Source organism: Anomaloglossus baeobatrachus, chromosome 7 (assembly GCF_048569485.1).
Source record: "Anomaloglossus baeobatrachus isolate aAnoBae1 chromosome 7, aAnoBae1.hap1, whole genome shotgun sequence".
NCBI classification, from domain to species: domain Eukaryota; kingdom Metazoa; phylum Chordata; class Amphibia; order Anura; family Aromobatidae; genus Anomaloglossus; species Anomaloglossus baeobatrachus.
The window spans coordinates 251,400,957-251,418,270 of NC_134359.1; the positions used below are offsets into that span (position 1 = coordinate 251,400,957).

At 50.3% G+C, this 17,314-nt stretch overlaps 1 protein-coding gene across 2 annotated transcripts in view; it reads left to right on the plus strand.

Annotated features, from left to right (window-relative positions):
- The window catches only part of TECPR1 (tectonin beta-propeller repeat containing 1), a 131,306-nt gene that overhangs the window by 79,049 nt on the left and 34,943 nt on the right, over positions 1-17,314 (plus strand). The window contains exons 17-20 of one of the 2 annotated variants that reach the window (XM_075318041.1): positions 1,457-1,553; positions 9,484-9,563; positions 10,647-10,715; positions 14,191-14,247. In XM_075318041.1, the coding sequence (XP_075174156.1) occupies positions 1,457-1,553; positions 9,484-9,563; positions 10,647-10,715; positions 14,191-14,247 (303 nt within the window). The remainder of the gene's footprint in view (positions 1-1,456; positions 1,554-9,483; positions 9,564-10,646; positions 10,716-14,190; positions 14,248-17,314) is intronic. The other variant, XM_075318042.1, reaches the window with a different exon arrangement.

The window sequence follows — 17,314 nt, forward strand, 5'->3', positions numbered from 1 at the left end:
TGCACACTATTGGCATTCTCTTGATGAGCTTCAAGAGGTAGTCACCGGAAATGGTTTTCACTTCACAGGTGTGCCCTGTCAGGCTTAATAAGTGGGATTTCTTGCCTTATAAATGGGGTTGGGACCATCAGTTGTGTTGTGCAGAAGTCTGGTGGATACACAGCTGATAGTCCTACTGAATAGACATCCGGTTTGCGTTTAGTTGGTCCATCATTTATTTTTCAACAGGACAATGACCTCAAACACACCTCCAGGCTGTGTAAGGGCTATTTGACTAAGAAGGAGAGTGATGGGGTGCTATGCCAGATGACCTGGCCTCCACAGTCACCAGACCTGAACCCAATCGAGATGGTTTGGGGTGAGCTGGACCGCAGAGTGAAGGCAAAAGGGCCAACAAGTGCTAAGCATCTCTGGGAACTCCTTCAAGACTGTTGGAAAACCATTTCCGGTGACTACCTCTTGAAGCCCATCAAGAGAATGCCAATAGTGTGCAAAGCAGTAAGCAAAGCAAAAGGTGGCTACTTTGAAGAACCTAGAATATAAGACATATTTCCAGTTGTTTCACACACATTTCATTCCACATGTGTTAATTCATAGTTTTGATGCCTTCAATGTGAATCTACAATTTTCAGAATCATGAAAATAAAGAAAACTCTTTGAATGAGAAGGTGTGTCCAAACTTTTGGTCTGTAGTGTGTGTGATATATATATATATATATATATAATACATATGCATGCATGCATTAAAAAGTATAACATATATTACTATACTCAAAAAACAAAACAAAAAGCTCTTGTACAGCTATGGTGGTAAAAAAATGTAAAAGTGGACAGATGAAAAAAAATAAAAAATACTTCATCAAACAGGCCTGGTCGTCAAGGGGTTAGTTTGACAGTTTTGTGAATTAAATGGGTATTCCCGAAAAATATAAAATGATTCCCTTATACCGTGGATGAAGAATAAGTCACTGATCAGCAAGCGTCTTGAATGGAGCAGATTTGTACCAGCTGAACCTCTGCTCCAGTCATTGTCTATGAAGCCATTGTAGAGGCTGCCATTTCAAACAGTCTCATAGACAATGAATGGAGCGGAGGTCAAGCAACTGCACATCTTCTCCATACAAGGTGGGCCTCTGTAGAGCTTTCAGGGCCCCCATATTGGAATTGCAGAGTTTTCAGCGATCACACCCCGGCCCAAGCGATCACACCCCGGCCCAAGCGATCACACCCCGGCCCAAGCGATCACACCCCGGCCCAAGCGATCACACCCCGGCCCAAGCGATCACACCCCGGCCCAAGCGATCACACCCCGCGGCCCAAGCGATCAGACACACCCCGGCCCAAGCGATCACACCCCGCGGCCCAAGCGATCACTTAGCTTCTCCTATCCCAGGGATGGGGGATACGTAACTTCATGCTCTAGGAATATCGTTTTTATTGTACATTTCTCTTGCAGGGGTCTATTGACTGACAGATACATGTGGAGTGACGCGAGTGGTTTACAGGAGTGTACAAAGACCAACATGAAGCCTCCATCACCGCAGTGGTCCTGGGTAAGTCCTTCACCAGAAATAATGGCGATTCCCATGTGAATACTTATGTAATGCATTATATAATAATGGATTACTGCGTTTCATACATCGGTGGGACTCCCATCTTCCTTATGTGCCCTCCTTTTTTTTTTTTTATATACTGAAGCACATTTCTCTGTCGTTTCATTGGGGGACACAGGACCATGGGTTATGCTGCTGTCACTAGGAGGCTGACACTAAGTAAACAGAAAAAGTTAGCTCCTCCCCAGCAGTATAACCCCTGAGCCGGAGGCGGGCTCAATCAGTTTTTTGCTTAGTGTCGTAGGAGGCTGATGTGGGCCGACTGGGCCCCCTTCAGCCACTTGATTTTTGCGTTATTTTTTTCATTTTTTCTCGGCGACGCTCGTCGCTCTCATCTGTGGTAATTTTCTTTTTCTGCAGGTATCTTTTCTCTACCTCGGCTCTCGCAGCCCGTGTGGGTACCACTCCCCTGGGTCGCAGAGGCTTGAGTCGTCGGGCCCTCTCCCCCGTCCAATTCCACTATACCACTCCCCGGTTGGCACGCGGGGCTGAACTTTCCTGGGCACCCCTATTCACCCTGCGGTACCACCCCAAAGGGTCGCAAGGGGCATACAGCAGGGACTGGACCTCCGCAGCGCATCTGGATTTTTTGGATGGGGCCCGCAACGCTGCTACATTTAGGGGCTTCCACCCCAATGGCGTCCAACTCCCCGCCTTCTTCAGCCTGCTTCCTGGTGCCCGCAGCCATTCCTTCGCTGAGCGGAGCACACAGGAGCATGTGCAGAGTCTCAGCCTGCACACTGGACAGCGCGCCGCGGATCAGGTAGGACCCCTACCTTCTCCCCCCTCGGACGGCTGCAGAAATTTAGGCCCCGGTCTGGGCCTACTCGCCGGACTCCCCCCGCTGCGTCCGTGGAGCTCCCTGCCGACTGCGGGCGGCCCCGCATCGCTGCTGCGCCGCCGCCGCTTGCGGCCGGGTCCGCCGGCGCTGCCCCTGTACCTTTAACAGCTTCAAACGCCGCCGCTCCTGAGGTCGGGTCCGCCGGCGCTGCTTCTGCCCGCAACGGCACCGCGGCTCGGCCACTGTCCTCGGGCCCCCAGGCCGCATCCAGCACAGCGCGCCGAGGATCCTCTCCGCCGCCGCCTGCGGTCGGGTCCCCCGGCGCTACCTCTGCCCGCGACGGTACCTCTGCGTAGGCCCGGTCCTCGGCGTGCCCAGGCCGCACAGCGCGCCGAGGATCCTCTCCGCCGCCGCCTGCGGTCGGGTCCCCCGGCGCTACCTCTGCCCGCGACGGTACCTCTGCGTAGGCCCGGTCCTCGGCGTGCCCAGGCCGCACAGCGCGCCGAGGATCCTCTCCGCCGCCGCCTGCGGCCGGGTCCGCCGGCGCGGCCTCTGCCCGCCTCGGCACCTTAAAAATTTAGCCCCCGGCTTCGGCCCTGTCCTCGGCGTCCCCAGGCCCGCCTCCCGCACGGCGCTATTGGACGCCGGCCTCTCCGTTCCCGCCCTCCGCCGTGCTCCAGGCATCACTTGGGGGGTGGGGGATATTTTTTTCCCGCTCACAGCGTCCATTTTAAATAAAGAAAGAGGAAAAAAAAAAAAAGAGAATGGGAGTTTATTCCAGACTACTAGTCTGGGTTTACTGAGGCCGCAGCATCACCTTCTTTTTCCGGGGGAGAAAATAAAACACACTTTTCTTTAGTGGGTATTTTTTATTTTAGGTCGATTTTTATTAAAAATTTTACATACATGAGTTTTTACACCTTAACTCTTACAGTACTTTTCGGGCACTTGTTTTGCTCCACCCTTTTTTATATCGCGCTCCCAGTTCGAGATTTTAGTTTAGTCCCCTCCGGCGGGTTAATGCCCTGTCTCAGGCCATAGATCCCCTCGCCGCCGTCCCTCGGCTTCGCGCGCATGCGCTGCGTCCCCGGCCAATACTCGGTTATACCTTCCATAGGTCTAGCGCAATCCCCTCGGGAAGGTGAGTCTCGTACCAGGGACCTTCCCTATGCTAGAAGCGGACCCGACAGGTCTCGTCTTTTGTGGCCCCCCTGTTTTCCACCTTATTCCCCAGGTCCAGACTGCCTTTTCTCCGGCAGTCTTCCGACCTCTCGGGTGATGGCCCAGGCTTTCCACCTCTGCTGGACTCCGAGCAGGACCTGGATGTTTTGGCGCATGACTAAAGGCCCCCTGGAATTGGTGAGTCAGGCCGTAAGGCTACGGACAGCCCTCTTATCTACATGCACGCAGGTCCCCCTTAACTCGTTTGGAGCGGACCCTTGATGTGCTCAGACGACATCCAGAGCTCGCTGAGTTACCGCGTGCTCACAGTCAGCTGCCAGACACGACGTTTGCCAGCGGTAAGTCTTGTCATCGTCTTTATTCCCTTCTCCAAAAAGGGGTCTCGGTGAGAATGGGCATGCCACACTGGAGTCGCTGAGTGATCACAGACAGCAACCAGACACGGCGTTTACCTGCGGTAAGTCGTGTTATTGTCATTATCATTCCCCCAGAGGGCTCTGGAGAGAGGGGGCATGGCACCTTGCAGACAGGAAGGTGGGGGCCCCTGCGGGGTTTTTCAGTGGACATCCAATTCGCCGTGTGACGGCGTGATCACGGATATTCCCCAAACACAATTTTCACCAGCGGTAAGTCCTTTATATTGTCTTACCCCTCCTCGTAGAGGGCTCCGGGATGAAGGGGCACGCTATCCTGTACTTCACCCGCCTGGGTTCCTCCTGGCTTCTCGTCCCTATCGTGGCGCTCCGCAGGGACTCCACGGACACTCTACGCAGCGGTCCACGCTCCACCTATGCCGACCCAGGACTGGTTATCAGCTTCAGTGAGTACCCTCTCTTCACAGAATCTGGTGTCTGCCCGCTACACGGCCTGAGCCTCTAACATCAGTGTACCTACCTGTCGAGAGCTCTGACTCGGGATCAGGAACGCAGATTCGACATCTAGGAAGTCGCTGACTTCCTTTCCGGCTCTCGGGATCGCCCTTTCGGAGATAGGCGAGTTCAGTTTATCCCCTAGGCTACGTCAGGGTAGACTGGCTACGTAAGGGAAGGGTACATCCCTTTCCCGGCATCGGCCCTGATGCACCAGGACTCGTTCCCTCACGCTAGGTTCGTCAGGGAGCTTTTATCCCTACAACAGCCGTCTCCGCCTTGCGTGGCTGCAGACCGTCCCAGCTTTCTAACAGTGCTTGCAGGGATCACGATCCCTACGCATCCTCAGGCTCTCTCTGCCCAGGAACGACCGGGAGACCCAGAGTCTCCCTTCAAGGATCCTCGCCTTGAGGTTTAGACCATCATCATCATCACTTTTTCGCTACTAGGGTAGCTGAGCTACAGGAAGGAGTCCTCCCAGACCCGGCCCGGTCCATCACTCCTCAGGCACGGTATTCGAGCCGTTCAAGGGTTGCTACTACTCACGCAGGAGCAGTTTCCCTCCTGGCACAGGGTCCCGCGGCTCTTTGCCTCCCGCTCCCGTTTTTTCCCTTCGGTTTTTTGCTTTGCGAGTCCTCGACAGTCTGTGGCGGTGTTAGCGATGGTGCACATACCAGATTTCATCCCGGACTCTCCAACGGAACACACTGAAGAACGGGGTCAGGAAGGTTCCGTCTTCGAGGGTGACCGGCCAATCTCCTCCTAGATGACCAATCTCCGCAACCATCCCTGGGAAGCTTCCCTTTCCTCCTCTGGAGCTTATTATCAACCGTCACCAGCCTCCCGTACTAGGGTAGGCTACCCCACCATTCCTCGGCACGGTCCCGAGGGACACCCCTAGAGTGTCGTCTCCCCTTCAACATTCCGGACTCAGAGCCATTCGGTTAGCCCAGTTACAATTTCTTCTCTGGGTCGTATTGTCCAGTCAGGTTCCAGTCGGACCATGCCACAGCAGTGATGTGCATCATCCACCAGGAAGACGCAGGGAGCGTCATGGCAAGGGAAGAGGCCAAGAGGTTCTTGCTCTGGGACGGGCTCTTTCATTCGCTAATCTCGGCAGCACCTCCCGAGCGTGGACGTTTGGACGGCCGATTTCCGCGGTAGGATAGGTCTCGCGTAGGTAAAGGGCTCCAACAGGGATATCAACAGCCAGATCTCTGGCGAAGGAAGACCTCCAGTCGTGACTTTTTGGCCTTCCGATCCAACTCTCAAGTCAATGGTGCGTCGAGTACGCTACCTGCTCTGGACTAGAGGGCGACGCCCTAGACCGGTCGTGTAGCCTGTTCAGGCTCTCGTGCATCTTCCCGCGGCTTTCCATGATCTCGAGGGTTCTCAAGAGGGACCTAGGCAGGCGATAGCTCGGGAGTGGCCCAGGCGAGCATAGTTCGCATAACTTACTCATCTCCTCGCAGATGCCCCGTGGCTCCTTCCAGACCGCCAGATTCTACCAGGACTCAGAAGTCCCAGGTTCCATGGCCTCACCAGTGGATCCCGGATGCTGGCTCGGTCAGGTCTGTGAACAAGATGGTGACAGACATTGAGGAGGGCCTGGAATCCAGTTCCCTCGAAGATTTATTTCCACTTGGAAAGAGCTCCCCCTGTGGTGTGAGGACCGCATCTTCAGAGACTTTTCACTTTCCATCAATCAGGGCCTTCGCGCAGAGAAACGTCCGTCTGGCTCGGCGTTTTTTCATCGTTCACTAGAAAGGTGGGACCATAATCCAGTGATGAGTTGCTCAAGGTACCCCTTTTTTCCCTGCTCCCACCTGTTTTGATAGGTGGGCTCCTCGTGGACATCTGGTTGTTACAGACGGCATCAGGGCGGACAGCCCTCTCGTAGTCTTTTCTCCCCCTTTTTCCGCTCCGCCAGCAGGATAAGGGGGGGGCTCCAGCCAGAACCCTTCGTTTCTGTCCGAGACACCTCGGCTTTCCTTCCAGAAAAGGACTTTAGGTTTCGTTTTTGTCGGTTCTAGGCTCCCCTCGCAGCCTGAAAGAGGCATAGTTCGTTCTAGGGCTGGTACGAGCCCTCAGTCTTTCGTGTCTGCAGGACACCATTTTTTTGTCGGTTACACCGACTGTCAGTCCATCCTTCCACCCTTTCCCAGGAAGCATAGGCCGGCGCCAAGGGCCTGAATATCACATGGATCCCGTCCTCCATATGTGAAGACTATCGCATGAAGGTCGGACTTCCGCCGCGGTCTACCGAGCAAGGGGCACCCTTGAACGATTGGGCTCCAGACGTCGGTCAACCAGGTCCTCTGGTCCGCCAACCGATCTAGTCGGCGTACCGTTACTAGTTTCTAACAGGTTCTCACTCAAGCTTCGGCAGAGGCCAGTTTTGGCGTAAGGTTTGCAGGTGGCAGTGCCACACCTGTAACAACGTAGGTGCTTGTAGGTCCGGGTCAGCCCGGCAAGGGGAAGCGACTTCCTTCCTATCTCCGGTGATGGTTTTTTCCCACCCAGGGACTGCTTTTGGACGTCCCATGGTCCTGTGTCCCCCAATGAAACGACAGAGAAAGTAGGATTTTTGTGTACTCACCGTAAAATCTCTTTCTCTTAGTCTTCATTGGGGGACACAGCACCCACCCTGCTTGTGCTTTTTGTTATTTATGACATGCCTGTTTCCCCAGTGCCCATATTCCCAGGTCACTGGTCACACGACTGTTCGTCATAGTTTTTTACCTTGTTCTATCCAGGATTGTTTGGTTCTCCTCCTACTGCTTGTGCACTAAACTGATTGAGCCCGCCTCCGGCTCAGGGGTTATACTGCTGGGGAGGAGCTAACTTTTTCTGTTTACTTAGTGTCAGCCTCCTAGTGACAGCAGCATAACCCATGGTCCTGTGTCCCCCAATGAAGACTAAGAGAAAGAGATTTTACGGTGAGTACACAAAAATCCTACTTTCATCTACATATCACCCCCTGTATAAGAACAACAACTCCCAGCTAGAGAGCAACCAACACACTATAGATAATGTATATTGATTTCCATACTGTCCGCTCCCCCTTTTTGTACGCTGTAGTGATTCATCCTGCCATTAGAAACCAGTGTGGAAGTAATGGCAATGTGTAGGATTACGCTCTGTGCACACTGGTCATGCTACGTACAGGGAAGCACCAAACAAGTGGTGATAGGTTAGGGAAGGGGGAGATGGTGACCCATGACCAAACCTACCGCTGGTCCCTGGGGTCCCTCACCATGCTAGATAGGTTCCGCACATACGCGCCAAGCCGGATACCTGACCCTAGGTATCCCTAGTGCTGAACGCTAAATAGGGAACTGGTGGGATGAGCTCTTTGTCAACCCCACTAAATGCTAAAGGAAGACACAAGGGGGACACATGGGGGGAAAAAGCATGAACTACGTATCGTTAGATGACACAGGTAGGAGTTCAGCCAAGCTTCAGTAACAATACTACAGAGGAGTACAAGCCACCTGCTTGCAACCAGAGCTAGAATGAACTGCATAATATCAGAAGATGGAAGTATTTAAGCACTAAGAGAATACTGATGATCAACAGCTGGGTGGAAGGTGAGCTCCTGCTGGGTCCAAAAGAGAGATGAAAATCCAGCAGGAAAGTTTCCTATACCAATGAATACTGACAGCAGGAACAATGGAAAGTCAGAGAGCATCCTGTGCAGCCAAACGTTGTGACCTTCTATTGCCAGAAACCACAGGACTGTGTCACGTGACACACCCGTGACACCTAGACAGATGATAAAGATCCAGCATGTTGGATTTTGTATGGCCAATCTATTTGTTCTCCCACAGATGAGCAGTGGCTCTCTCTTAGATAACACCGGAACATGGTGCCTTTGCATCGGAGAGTTGGCAATTATGGCCGCCAACCTCACAGTTTGGCCAACATACATCTCTGGTGCATGGGGGGGGGGGGGGTTAAGACTGTGTTTACCTCTGCATTGGTGTCTGTAGCAGGAACAATGGAAAGTCAGGGAACATTCTGCGCAGCCAAACGCTGTGACCTTCTATTGCCAGAAACCACATGACTGACTGTCAGCTGTGACAATGCTGTGCTCGACCTCTATGATTAGTGTTCGCAAGTGTGATCCGTCACTACACAGAACTTGTCTCCGCTGCTCCAGAGCCCGGTGGTGGCAGCTTTACACCACCAGATCTGACGCTGATCATTGCGCTTGGTGGTGTACGGCTGCTCAGCCATGAAGCTCCAAAAGGCTCATGCATGGTCTTCCAACTTATTTTGGGCGGTGGAGATACTTTATGATGAAGGTGGGGGGATTAAATGTCAGGAGTGCGTTAGGAGAGACGCGGTGGCACGTGGGCTGCTGTTTGTTCAGAAGGGCAGAGCGTCTGCGGTGGCACATCCGCCATACAACAGGGAAATGTTGACATTTATGTGCTTGGATAAATGATTTCAGAAGAGTGTGCAAATAGGAAGGCCACATTGGCAGCATTTCACTCGCTGTTAATTACGAAACAAGGAGGTTCAGTACTTGGTAACAGGAGAGGAGAACAAACACCACAATGTCCTGTCACCGCACTTAATACATTCTAAATGTCACCCGCGTCCTCGGTTTGCATCTGATTTAATGTAAATAGCCGCAAGATTCTTTAGTCTTCGGCCCCTGAAAGGCCTTTCGTCTTCATGACGTACGTGTTCTGCAATGTGGGGGGCGCAGGACCTTTCTCTGGGCACTAGATGGCGCTCTAATGCGTATACAGCAGCATAGGTCAGTGGAGTACACGGCCATGTGCACACGTTGCGTTTTGGTAGTGCGCGCTCATCATTAATCATCACCTTTAGGTTCAGGTCATCGTGGGCAAGTGCTCATGCACACCGGCAATATCGGCTACAAGTAGTCCGTGCGGTGTCCTTTGTGCTCACGGACAAGGCTCGGAATGGAAAAAAAAAAAAGCGCCGTATGAACAAGGCCTTAGGCTGTGTTCACATTATAAAGCACCCTGATTTGACATGGCACCTCTGATTTTTTTATTATCAGGTCTCCGACTGGTATGTAGACTTCAATGTCTCCGGAGGAACTGACCGAGACGGGTGGCAGTACGCAGCGGACTTCCCAGCGTAAGGACAGCAGCTAAAGTTCCACTAAAGTAGACGATTGATGGAGTGTACTGTAAAAATCAAAAACAATATTGAACAAACGTTTAAAGGGAACCTGTCAGGTGCAATATGCAGCCAGTACCACGAGCAGTTCTGTGTGTATATTTCTAATCCCTGCCGAAATGTCCCTCTAGCTAGTTGCATAGATAGAGATCTTTAGAAAAAGTATTTCTTAAGATCCTTTATGATATGCTAATGAGCGCAGGGACTAGTCGTGAGGGCTTAAATTCCCTTGGCTAGTCGGCCCCCTTAGCATGCTGAATAAATGCACAGCGTCAGAGGCATGGTCGCTCTCGCCTCTCTGCTGTCATCACCGCTTGACGCTGGATTTCGGCTCAGTGCACTTGATCAGAACGTCCCCGGACTTCGAGTCATGCGTATTATGAAGCCGGGTGTACGTGTCCCAGCTTCAAATTGGTGTAGTGCGCATGACCGGACGTTCGGAGACGTTCTTATCTTGCGCACTGAGCCGAAAATCAGCGGTGGCAGCAGAGGTGACAGCGACCACCATGCCTCTGACGCTGCGCACACAATAGCATGGTAGTTGCTACCAGGCTAAGAGGGCCGACTAGCCAAGGAAACTCACACCCTTGCAACTAGTCCCCTCGCTCATTAGCATACTATAAAAGATCTTTAGAAATACTTTTTCAAAAGATCTCTTTAGCTATGCTACTAGATACAGGGACGGCTAGGAGGGGATATGTGCACCCAGACCTGCTTGAAGTACTGGGTGCATATTGGACCTGACAGGTGCCCTTTAATAATGGGTCCAGGAAGGGGAAAAAGTAAAAAAAAAAACCCAAATTATGGGTTTGGAGCCCAGATATCGGCACAGGGCTGAACGGCACCGTTTTGGGAAGTATCCTTTTTTTGTTTGTTTGTTTTTTTTCCACTTCTCTGCCTCATTATAAGGAGTTTCCAGAATAAAACAAACGTAACCGTTACATCCAAGTGTATCATTGTTAGTTGATTGACAGCATATTTTGCTATTATCATTTTTTTGTCACTTTTTTTGCTTATTTCAATGTATTAATGCATCTACAGAAGTGTAAAGAAGAATATATTGCAGTTGTTTAGGCTTCTTGGTCGCTTCCCATTTACGTGGAGCAGGAGGTAAAACGTCCTCGAACAGAGGATCAGCCGCTTGACCGCCGTGTTCTTCACCGATCTCACACCTAACACGATGCTTTGCAACATTTGTCCTGTCAGTCAAGAAAGCCGTCGTGTCAGCCGTAATATAATCCGTGTTTGTCGGCATCAGTATACTAACCAATAACAGCCCATGATTAGCCTAATTAAGTGTCTGATCCTCTAAATGACCAGCGATGATCTGTGCACCCAATATGTACTACAAATATGATATCTACTGCTACATTGTATTTAGCTTCAGATGTCAAAGTGGATTTATAGTTACATATTGTTGAGATCATGAAAATTATATATTATAAAGTTTTGAAACGTTATTACGGGATTTGCCTTTTATTCCTGAAACAAAAAGTGCATGTAAATCCCCTTCTTGTCTCCAGTCTTTTTTCCTGCCTTCAGCTGCATTGATCTTAGAACATACTCATTTGGAGTACAGATGATGGCAGTGGTGGGTCAGCCCCTGTATCCCTGAGTGGTCCACTTATCGGGTCAGCCCCTGTATCCTCTGAATGGTCTGCGTGTTGGGTCAGCCCCTGTATCCTCTGAATGGTCTGCTTATTGGGTCAGCCCCTGTATCCTCTGAATGGTCTGCTTATTGGGTCAGCCCCTGTATCCTCTGAATGGTCTGCTTATTGGGTCAGCCCCTGTATCCTCTGAATGGTCTGCTTATTGGGTCAGCCCCTGTATCCTGTGAGTGGTCCATTTATCGAGCCAGCCCCTGTATCCTGTGAGTGGTCCGCTTATCGGGTCAGCCCCTGTATCCTCTGAATGGTCCACTTATTGGGTCAGCCCCTGTATCCTGAGTGGTCCGCTTATCAGGTCAGCCCCTGTATCCTGTGAGTGGTCCGCTTATCAGGTCAGCCTCTTTAATATATCAAACAGAAGCGGTTTCTGCAACAAACTGTGCTCTACCTTATAACCGGATAAACATGTCAGCTTAAGTCCTCCTCATGGAAAAAGTGATGGGTGCATGGGGCATAGGAAAAGAAAATCCAGACCAATGTCCAAGGAGTAGATAGCCACGGCATACACCATCCAATATTCCAAGGTGCTTTATTTCATGGTGAAGCGCAGATAAAAATAGCTGGGAGAGAGCTGGGTGCAGGCCCCCTAAACACGGACGACGGCCGTTTCGCACCTCTTAGTGATTCGACGGGTCCAATTGAAGCACTAAGAGGTGCGAAACAGCCGTCGGCTGTCTTTAAGGGGCCTGCACCCAGCTCTCTCCCCGCTATTTATCTGCACTTCACCATGAAACTCAAGTCAGCCTCTTTATCCTCTGAGTGGTCCACTTATCATATCCGCCCCTGTATCATCTAAGTGGTCCGCTTATCAGTTCAGCCCCTGTATCATCTAAGTGGTCCGCTTATCATATCCGCCCCTGTATCATCTGAGTGGTCCGCTTATCAGTTCAGCCCCTGTACCCTCTGAGTGGTCCGCTTATCATATTCGCCCCTGTATCATCTGAGTGGTCCACTTATCAGATCAGCTCCTGTATCCTCTGAGTGGTCCACTTATCAGATCAGCCCCTGTATCCTCTGAGTGGTCCATTTATCAGATCAGCCCCTGTATCCTCTGAGTGGTCCACTTATCAGACCAGCTCCTGTATCCTCTGAGTGGTCCATTTATCAGATCAGCCCCTGTATCCTCTGAGTGGTCCACTTAGCAGATCAGCCCCTGTATGCTCTGAGTGGTCCGTTTATCAATATCCTGTCGCAGCTTATTCCCAGAGTTAAGGAGACACAAGCTCTGAGGTGACCCATCACTACCATCAGCTGTACTCCAAATGAGTACATTCTGATATCAATGCAGTTGAAAACAAATAGACTGGGGAAAAGCCGGAGGTTTAGAAGCCATTTACATATTTTTACAGGAATGAAGTGATCTACAAAGTTTTATAACTTTTCATGCTGGACAAAAAAACCACTAATCAATTACCTACTACTAAGTGATGATAAATTGCAGCCGAACGCTTTTAATTCTGCAGCAACATTTCTATATGGCATCTGTATTAAATTTCTTTGGGTTCTCAATGGCAATACAGTGACCATAATGATTAATATACAGCAATGTTCATAATGAACATCCTAAAAGACAGCACTACTGCCTTAACTGCTGTAGATGCTACATGACCGCAGCTTCTAGGTGGTTACACAGAAGGCTAACCACCTAGAAGCTGCGGTCATGCAGCATCTACAGGAGTTAAGGCAGTAGTGCTGTTATTTAGGCTTAGACTTGCCCTGCATATGCCCTTGATCATAATGCATATGCATAATCACGTAACCCAGGTAGTTACTATACAGCAGTGATCACCCTGAGGACAACACTCCTGCCTTAATCCCTAAATATTATCATCAATAGAGAATGTACCATTCAGGCACTAAGGGGTACTTCTCACTCAGCGAGATCGGTAACGAGATCGCTGCTGAGTCACGGTTTTGGTGACTTACCAGTGACCTCATTAGCGATCTCGCTGTGTGTGACACTGAACAGCGATCTGGCCCCTGCTGTGAAATCGCTGCTCGTTACACACCGTGCTGGTTCATTTTTTGGACGTTGCTCTCCCACTGTGAAGCACACATCGCTGTTTGTGACAGCGAGAGAGCAACGATATGAATGTGCAGGGAGCCGGCGTCTGGAAGCTGCGGACGCTGGTAACCAAGGTAAACATCGGGTAACCAAGCGAAGCGCTTTGCTTGGTTACCCGATATTTACCTTGATTACTAGCGTACGCCGCTCTCAGGCTGCCAGTGCCTGCTCCCTGCACACGTAGCCTGAGTACACATCAGGTAACTAAGCGAAGCGCTTTGCTTAGTAACTCAATGTGTATCCTGGCTACGAGTGCAGGGAGCCAGCGCTAAGCAGTGTGCGCTGGTAACCAGGGTAAATATCGGGTAACCAAGCAAAGCATTTTGCTTAGTTACCCATTATTTACCTTGGTTACCAAGTGCAGCATCGTTTCCATGACTCGCTTCGAGCTGGTGGAAGGTCACTGGTCGCTGGTGAGATCTGCCTGATTGACAGCTAACCAGCGACCATGTAGCAACGCACCAGCGATCCTGACCAGGTCATATCGTGGTCAGAATCGCCGGTACGTCGTTTAGTGAGACGGTACCCTTAGACTGACAGAGGGAGCTATCTCCCTCAGTCTATCAGAATTGTAAAGATAATTTCACATGCAGCTACATTAAAGAAAAGTATATTGCAACACCATAAAAACAAAGACACATTGGCTTGGTGTTGAAGGCGAGATGGTGGTAAAGCTATGGAGGCCATGACCTAATAGAACTAAATGTCCTTCTTGAGAACGAAGCGTTTTCTATAACTGGCATTGGAAATATTAAGGTAAACCAGGTCGCCATATACACAGTTCACTGTATCAGGCTGGGTGTATGGGAGAGGACGTCTTGTAACTACATGGACTCTATACATCTCTTTACAGATCCTATCATGGCTACAAGACAATCAAAGATTTTGTGAGGCGCAGACGATGGGCAAGGTAAATATAGTCAGAATGTATCTGTATATACGGCTTATTTATGCATAACCTAGAAACGTGTATGTATGGGAGTGATCTAGTGTATAAGTGCTATCCATTGTATGTACAGGGTCTACTGCATGTTTCTAAAGGTTACACCTTCAGCTTGTCTCCAATGCCTCCTCCTTGTAACCGCAGACAAGGTAGAACTGATTACAAGCAAACTGCATGGAAGGAAAGCCTAGGATGATATCATTTTTTATTATAAACTCTCTTGATTAGCTTTCTATGAAAACTGTGAGTGTTGTTTGGTGTATCCTATAGGGTGCAGCTTCACTCTGTCTCCCCTGCCTCCTACTTGTGATAGGTTTCTCCCTGTCAGCTCTCAAAAGCAGGTGGTGGAGCGTATCTGCAGCTTATCATTGTAGGATCTTAGTTAGCATACATATCTCTTTTGTAATATTCTCTTCTGTTACACTCTTTGCATAAGAAGAAAAACAAAACAACAAGGAAGGTGGCGCTTGATGAGAAGTGTCAGAACTGCCAGGAGGGATTTCATAAAAGATTGTCACCCCATAATTCACAGGAAGACTGATAGAAACTTTCTGTCTTATATAGTTTTAAAGTTGAAGATAGACATAAGTCCCATCAATTTCAACCTACATAGGAAAGCATTTACTGGACTGGTGGTCAGACTGGAGATCACGTAGCACAGATGTCCATCCTAAAACAGGGTGAAATATATCTGATTATAAATGAGCTGGGAGTAAACAAACTACACAGCTGGAATATTGCCGGTGTGATAACTTTAAATATCCTAAAGGATTGCAGGAGTGTTACCTAAACCGGAAACATACATAAGGAAATCTTTCTTTGTGATGCAGTAGTTGTTATTTCCCATTTACTCCTTCATACAATCCTGTGTCTACCTGTGAGACAACTGTCTGCAGCAGTATCCTCCCCCCACTACTTTGCCTGCATTAGACATAAAGGTTGTGAAACCCACCCTCTTGGATAAATCTATCCTCCTTTTCTTTGTGATGCTGTAGTTCTGTTTTTCCCCATCTTTTCCTTCTTACAATCCTGTGCCTCCCTGTGAGACAACTGTCTGCAGCAGTATCCTCCCTCCAATGCTTTGCATGCAATAGATTTAAAGATTGTTGAGCCCACCATTCTTGGATAAATCTATCCTTTACTTTTCTGGTGCTGTAGTTCCGTTTTTTGCCCCATCTGTTCCTTCTTACAATCATGTGTCTACCTGTGAGACAACTGTCTGTAGCAGTATCCGCCTCCCACTACTTTGCCTGCATTAGATATAAAGGTTGTGAAGCCTAGCCTCTTGCATAAATCTATCCTCCCTTTCTTTGTGATGATGTAGTTTCATTATTTCTTTATCGTTCCTTATGGGAGACCCAAACCATGGGGTGTATAGCTACTGCCTCCGGAGGACACACAAAGTACTACACTCAAACGTGTAGCTCCTCCCTCCGGCTATATACACCCCCTGGATGACAATCTACCCAGTTCAATGCTTTGTGTTTCAGGAGGTCACACACACTTGCATTCTCTGATATTTTTTTCTTTTTTTCATTTTTATTTTTAAAGATTTGGAAGAAAAGCGGGTCCAGTCTGGACTCCTGGCATGTCCCTTCACGCCCCACTCTGCGGGGTGCTGTTAAGGTTGACTTTAATAAGGCTGGAGCCTTCACATGCCGAGCTCCTTCGCATCCTCTGTCGAGGCTCTGTTTGAAGTGGGAGCCATCACGGTCCTCTCTGCTTGCAGGAGGCCGGCTCCATCCGCAGCCCTGTCTGGTCCCTGCTGGAAGGAGCATTTACCCCCCTCTCCAGGGACATGGCCCTGCGTCTCAAGAGCTAAGTATTGAGACGTTTTTCAGGGGTCCCGGGTACTTTTATTTGGGGGACAGTATGTGTTGTAACTTTACTGTAAATTTCGGCTGGTTCTGGGAGTTTCCTCTGAGAACCGCGCCGAAGGTGCCTGCTGCTCGGCCGCGTTTTGAAATCTAGGCCCCGGCTTCAGTTTGGGCCTAGTTTCGTTTTCGGCTCCCTGCATGTTTTGCATACGGCGCCGCCCACCGCCCGGCCAGCAGAGGGGAGGACTCTCCTCTCTGGGGAGATGTGCCCTCCCCTGTACCTCGTCCTGTATCTCTCTGCCCTCCGTTTCCCGCTCCTGGGCTTATACACGCCCCCCCTCCTCCTCCCAGCGCCATTTTCTCAGCGTTCTTACACTGGACGGCGCTGGGAGCTGCAGCTGTTGCTGTTTTGGGAAAGCTGTCGTTTCATTGGGACTTGGAGCTGTGGAATCCGGAGGGCACACAGAGAGTGGTGTGGTAAGCCACAACCTCTGGTTGTGGGCTTTTTATATACACTTTCAGGCATTCTACAGGAGTGTTTTATTGCTGCAGAGCCCCCCCATCAGCAGCATGTCTGTCACCTGGAGCATGGCTGCAAACATGTATGCTTTTTGCACTGCATGTAAGCGCATTCTGCCAGAGCCGAGCACATTCCCACATTGGGATGCCTATCTGCATGTTCCTATTGCGGTTTCGCACCAGCGTTGGCTACGCTTTGCAATCGGAGAGGAACATTTCCAATTCGTGGCTCTCCCCTTCGGCCTAGCCACGGCCCCTCGAGTATTCACCAAGGTCATGGCAGCAGTGGTTGCGGTCCTGCACCTCCAGGGGTTGGCAGTGATTCCTTACCTGGACGACCTTCTAGTCAAGGCCTCATCCAGTGCAGACTGCCAGCGGAGTGTCTCGCTCACTCTCGCCACTCTAGTCCAGTTCGGGTGGCTTGTCAATTTGCCCAAGTCCACTCTGAGTCCAACCCAGAAACTCGAGTACCTAGGGATGCAATTCGAGACTCTGCCGGTACTTGTGAAGCTGCCCTTAGTCAAACAGCAGTCTCTTCGCCTGGCGGTACGCTCTCTGCTGAGGCACCGCCGTCATTCCATCAGACACCTCATGCGAGTGCTGGGTCAGATGGTGGCGTCAATGGAAGCGGTTCCCTTTGCTCAGTTCCATCTGCGTCCCCTGCAGCTGGACATCCTCCGCTGTTGGGACAAGCGGAT